This window comes from Nilaparvata lugens, chromosome X (assembly GCF_014356525.2).
Source record: "Nilaparvata lugens isolate BPH chromosome X, ASM1435652v1, whole genome shotgun sequence".
NCBI lineage: Eukaryota > Metazoa > Arthropoda > Insecta > Hemiptera > Delphacidae > Nilaparvata > Nilaparvata lugens.
The window spans coordinates 32,114,965-32,120,980 of record NC_052518.1 but is presented as its reverse complement, the minus strand read 5'-3'; the positions used below and the strand labels follow the sequence as shown (position 1 = coordinate 32,120,980).

Sequence of the window (6,016 nt, the reverse complement as noted above, 5' to 3'; positions counted from 1 at the left end):
TTGCATGAGAGATAAAGATTATTATCTTTTGATAAAAGATGGACGAAATCTTCTCCGCATTTGTCTGCAGAAAACATGGCAAAAGAGGGATTTATATTCTCATGTGCGCCAGACATTGTGCGATGTGTATTTTGTTCAATTTGTTTGGGAAAATGGGAAGAAAGTGACATACCAGCAATAGAACATGCAAGGTACAGCCCGAACTGTAGAAGGAAATATAATATAACAATTGAAGAGGAGAATTCCGATAATAATATTCTACGCCAATATGAAGAAAGATATTTAACTTTTAATCATGTAGAAGATTCATCTGTTCAAGGAGGGTATTTTGAAAAGCATCATCTGCATTGTGACTATCGTAAATCATTATCTGATGAAGCAGAGTATTTTGTGAGAAATGGTTATTTCTTACATAGAAATCCATTCTATCTGCAATGTGTCTATTGCAAATATATTATCGAAAATCCATTTGAAAAAGTAATGCATTTACCATTTTGTTTATATGAAGAGTGTGAGAAAGAAGAGCGAGGAGAGGATTATCCGGATATACTGTAAAGATGAGCTAAAATCGCATGCATGCAGTATGTTGTAGAAGGTTTTTTATCCTCCGAGCACAAAAATTGTTCTCCGAGGACAAAAACTGTCCTCTGATGACAAAACTCCTCCCCTCCGAGGACAAAAATTGTCCTCTGATGACAAAAATCCTCCCCTCCGAGGACAAAAACTGTACTCGGAGGACAAATATTGTCCTCTGAGAACAATTTTCCTCTCCTCCACAGAGGATAAAATCAAAGTAAAATGTACTTACATGTGTTGGGTGATGCTGCGTGAATCTCCTCGACTGTAGATGTACAGGTATAGATGAGTATGCTTCCTTTTTGATTGTGAGCTAGCCTCTCAGGTGTAGATACCGGCTATGCTTCCTTTCAGATTGCTCATTAACCTCTCAGGTGTGTTGCCTCGACGAGAGCTCAACTGGTTATGAGGTCGGAAGCCGTGTTGAGAGGTGAGAAAATGCTGTGAAAACAATGAAATATTTAATAACTGATAATATTAGAAATCAATCGAGAGGCGAGAATGCTATTCAAAATATAGATTGTTTGAGTGAGTTGACATGGAGGAGATTTTTTTCAGCTTCTAGCAGGTGTGGGCAGACACCGTCCCATGCAGTGTTCTAGACGAGATTTTTTTTCGTCTTCTTACACATGTACAAGGATGCTATTCGAAAATATAGAATGATTGAGTGACAGTTTTTTGTGATAGGAGAGAGAATACTTACAAATCTGAATGTTGCTGATAACGATGTGGGAGCACGTGTTGTAGGGGAGAAATTTGAATTTTTCTCGCTTGTAGCACACTTCACTCTCACTCGCACGAGCCTGGAACAGAGAGAGAAACGTATGGTATATAAACAGAAGTGATGAGAGGAAAATTGTCATTTACATCTGAGTCTACTTTGAGTATACTTCATGATGATTTCTCTACCATCTTCATACATGCTGCCAGATAGCCCACCACCATACCAGTGTGTGCTCAACTACTGGCAGTGGAAAACTGCCATCGCTGCTGCTGAGTTGTCCGCTGCTGCACCTGCCATCTCACCACTCAACGTGGAACCACCATCACCGGGCAGCGAGATCGTGGTCGGGGACAGCCCTATTCAACGCTTGGGTCCAGCTGCTACCTGGGCACAGCGGCGAGCGGTGCTAACTACTCTACCAAACAACAGGCAGAAGCAGGGGAAGCGGAAGTTGACGTTGGAGGAGGAGGCAGAAGTTAGCGGGGATGAGGACGAGTCAATCTTCTCACAAACAGAGGTTAGTTTCAACAAATATTATTAACTTGTGTGTGTACAGATTTTTTTCCATGATTGATTGTTAAAAAAATCTGTGCACATACAAGTCTTTGATTATTATTATTTGATACCAAAATTATTTGAAATGATTATAAATTGATGGCAAGGAAATATTATTTGAACTGATTAGAAATTGAATTATGAGATATTATTGTTTAAAGTGCTCGATCATGCATAAATTATTCGTTACCAATATTATTTGAAATCATTAGAAATTGATGGCAAGGAAATATTATTTGAAGTGATTAGAAATTGAATTATGAGATATTATTGTTTAAAGTACTCGATCATGCAACAATTATTTGTTACCAATATTATTTGAAGTGATTAGAAATTGAACTATGAGATATTATTGATTAAAGTAATCGATCATGTAACAATTATTTGTTATCAATATTATTTGAAGCGATTAGAACGTTCATGCATCAATTATTTGTTACTAATATTATTTGAAATGATTAGAAATTGATGCTAAGGAAATATTATTTGAAGTGATTGGAAATTGAATTATGAGATATTATTGATTAAAGTAATTGATCATGCAACAATCATTTGTTATCAATATTATTTGAAGCGATTAGAAATTGAATTATGAGATATTATTGATTAAATTAATCGATCATGTAACAATTATTCGTTACAATATTATTTGAACTGATTAGAACGTTCATGCATCAATTATTTGTTACCAATATTATTTGAAGTGATTAGAAATTGATGGCAAGGAAATATTATTTGAAGTCATTAGAAATTTAATTATGAGATATTATTGTTCAAAGTACATGATCATGCATAAATTATTCGATACAATATTATTTGAACTGATTAGAAATTGATGGGAAGGAAATATTATTTGAAGTGATTAGAAATTGAATTATGAGATATTATTGTTTAAAGTACTCGATCATGCATAAATTATTTGATACAATATTATTTCAATAACTGATATTACTCACTTTATGCAGAGAATGCCAATCCGATGATGTCAAGTTGAGATTATGACAATAATCTATTGATCAAGTTCTCTAGTATGATTCACTGAATCTGATTTGATGATAATCTGAAACAAATAAGACACCAATCAAATATTTTTCAACAGGAACGTGCTGGAATGGACGAGAACTCATCCGTGGTCCCACTGATGAAGGAGGTGTGGTGAGGGGAGGATGAGATGGAGTTCGTAACAATCGTTAATGCACCAATGCCTAAACCGTGGATCCCGCTGAGGGAATTAAAGGAGCACACTCCCTACCCCATTATTGCGGCGAGGGAACAAACAAATATGCATGGATGACGGGTAATTTTAAAAACTACCAATGCAGGAAGCAAATCTATGAGAGAGGTATATTTACCGCAACGATTTGCTTCCTGCATTAGCTCAGAGAAAATAGAGCAATTTAACGCTAAGTGTAAAAATTTTGTGATGATGATAACACATAAGTCGGCAAATTGGACCAATATAAAAATTGTTAAGCATTAACAATTTTTATATCTATACAATTCATTGTCTTATGTGTTACGAATTGTATAGATGAATGTATGTGTAAAAGTAGTGAATAAATTGTAATATTGTTTTTATAAAAATTGTTTTCAATTCTTACCTGTTGTTGTTGTTGATAAGTTCACAATGAATAGTAGAAACACACAGAAGAAATGGTTCACCTGCTTACACTCTGTTGTGAATGATATTTAAATAAGGTGAGCGCCCCTTTTATAGTTTGTTGCGAGCATGCTCACAAGTCTTTACTGCTACACAGACACGCACACACACACACAGCTGTACAGCCAAGCACTCGCTTCGGTGACTCGCTCCCTCCCACATCTGTTTTGGCACGTGTTCCTGCAGATGTGGGTGGGTGTGTGATGGCGGCGTCATTTCCCCCCTTTTCAAATTGTCTTCACCTTTTCAGATTATTTGTTATTTGAAATAATATTCTTATCATTCAAGCAATGTATCATAGCAATAGTGTGTGAATTCATTTCCAACTCGATTGAAAATTAAACCAATTCGATTTTTTTTTTATTAAGTTGGTGTAATGATTAATTAATTAATTAACCTCAGTTAATGTTCAACCATTGAGTTGGAAGGTAAGAGAATGGTATGTAGGAGAAAGCAGAGCTCGAGGAAACGAGGTAAAGGAATCTTGAGTTCAGCGGCAAAACTTTTTAAGGGTGTGTCATGTTTGGCAGGTAATGTCACATCAACTATTTTAAATAAGGTAATTGATAATCTCCAGGATGAAATTCATATTCCCGGATACCAGTGGTGTGGCCCGGGCACAAAGTTTAATGAAAGGTTAAAGAGAGGTGATCAAGGTATAAATTCATTAGATAGAGCCTGTAAGGTACATGATATAGCGTATACGCAAAATAGTGATAATAAAACTCGAGTGGTAGCTGACAGAGCTCTAGCAAACATTGACATTTTGACATTTTCAAAAATCCACAAACACCTCCTGCCGAGAAAGCACTTAGCTATCTTGTTACAAACGTCATGAAAGCTAAAGCAGTGTCTGGTGGGTCTTTGAGAAAGAAGAAGAAGAAGAAGAAGAATGAGAGGAGAAGTTATAGTAATGATATTAGATGCAAAGCTATAGCTCAGTTGAAAAAGCATATTGCAGGAAAAGGGTATTGTTTGAAGCCTTTTCCTCAAATAACTAGTGGGGGGAGAGTTTTAATTCCACCCCCTCCACGACACCCCATCATCATATGGAGTGAGTTTATTCCCTCAAAAACAAGTTAAGAAATGTAGAACAACAAAGAAGAGTAGGAAGAAGAAGAAGAAGAAGAAGAAGAAGACATGAATATTGAAGGAGAATTGAGTAATTATGATTTGATTGATTGGTCGAAATTATTACAGATTCGGCTAAGAGGTATATATATGCTAGATGCATTACCCAAAAAAATTCTAAAAAACGAGAATGCCATTGTGAATTTAGCGAGGGAAAGCGAGGATGGTACACATTGGGTTGCATATGAAAAAGTCGGTTCCAATGTTTGGTATTTTGATCCAATTGGAAATTTACAACTGCCATACGAATTGGACAAATATTGGAAAAAAGAAATTGGAGTAAATATATTTTATAATGTAGAGCACATGCAACCATTAAATAGCAATTTTTGTGGTCATCTTACATTATTGTTTCTTGCAAATCAGTTGTAATTAAGTGTTTGTGCTGAACACACATTACAAGATGGTTGTTATTACATTAAGATCTAACACAAGTAACCTCTACGAACATTTACAAGAAATTATAGAATTGGATAAAAATCATGAATGGGAAATTGGATTGATTAATTTTTGTAGTTACAATAGTATTGCAAACATTAACAAAGGAACAAATTCCAGCTTCAAATATGGTGATAGATTAATTGAGCTGGATATGGGTGCATATGAAGTTGAGGATATTATAAAATCTTTAAAGAATAAATTGCATATTGATGAGAAGAAGAAGAATAAACTGATTATACGCCCAAACATGAATACTATGAAGATTGAAATTCATTCTGATGAAGCCATTGATTGAACACGTACTGATTCGATTGGTAAGATACTTGGTTTTGATAATGTTGTTTTGGAACCAAATAAATGGCATTATTCTCAGCATTTGGTTAACATAACAAGCATTGGTAGTATTGTACTCGAATGTAATTTAGCATGTGGTAGTTACTCTGACGGAAAACAAAAACATATAATCTACGAATTTTTACCAAAGGTTCCTAGCGGCTATTTAATAGATGAAGTACCATCACCGATTATTTATGTACCTTTGAATACGCATTGAATTCAAACTATTAATGTAAAGGTAACAGACCAGAATGGATCGTTTATTGATTTCCGTGGAGATACAATTACAATTAGGTTGCACATACGTGAAAAACAAAAGTAAACGTAATGGGTTATCTTGTTTTCAATCCACGTTCAAATAAGACGTGTACACGCAATGTCATTAGAGAGACGAACATGAGAGCGTCAACACCTAAAAACAAATGTGCTTTGTCGGCTAAATGTGCGAGAATATTAGAAAAGTTAGGTTTTATAGTTGATTGGCGGAATGTTAGGAGGAGGAGCAGCAATTAGTGAAATTCTGGACGTGGAGACAGACCTTCAGTTTTATAATGATATAACCAAATTCCAATTTCACACTCATACAGTTTATT

The 6,016-nt window shown here is 35.2% G+C and overlaps 1 protein-coding gene across 1 annotated transcript; it reads left to right on the top strand.

Annotated features, from left to right (window-relative positions):
* The first annotated feature begins 1,086 nt into the window (after nucleotides 1-1,086).
* Nucleotides 1,087-3,219, top strand: LOC120354964. The gene is made up of 2 exons (XM_039443169.1): nucleotides 1,087-1,817; nucleotides 2,955-3,219. Exons 1-2 carry the CDS (start codon nucleotides 1,470-1,472, stop codon nucleotides 3,012-3,014), a joined length of 408 nt encoding a protein of 135 aa, XP_039299103.1. The 5' UTR covers nucleotides 1,087-1,469; the 3' UTR covers nucleotides 3,015-3,219.
* The last annotated feature ends 2,797 nt before the right edge of the window (nucleotides 3,220-6,016 follow it).

Coding starts and splice junctions, on each gene's coding strand:
- LOC120354964 (XM_039443169.1), top strand. CDS start 1,470: ATGATGATTTCTCTACCATCTTCATACATGCTGCCAGATAGCCCACCA. Junction 1,818..2,954: donor CAATCTTCTCACAAACAGAG/GTTAGTTTCAAC, acceptor ATTTTTCAACAG/GAACGTGCTGGAATGGACGA.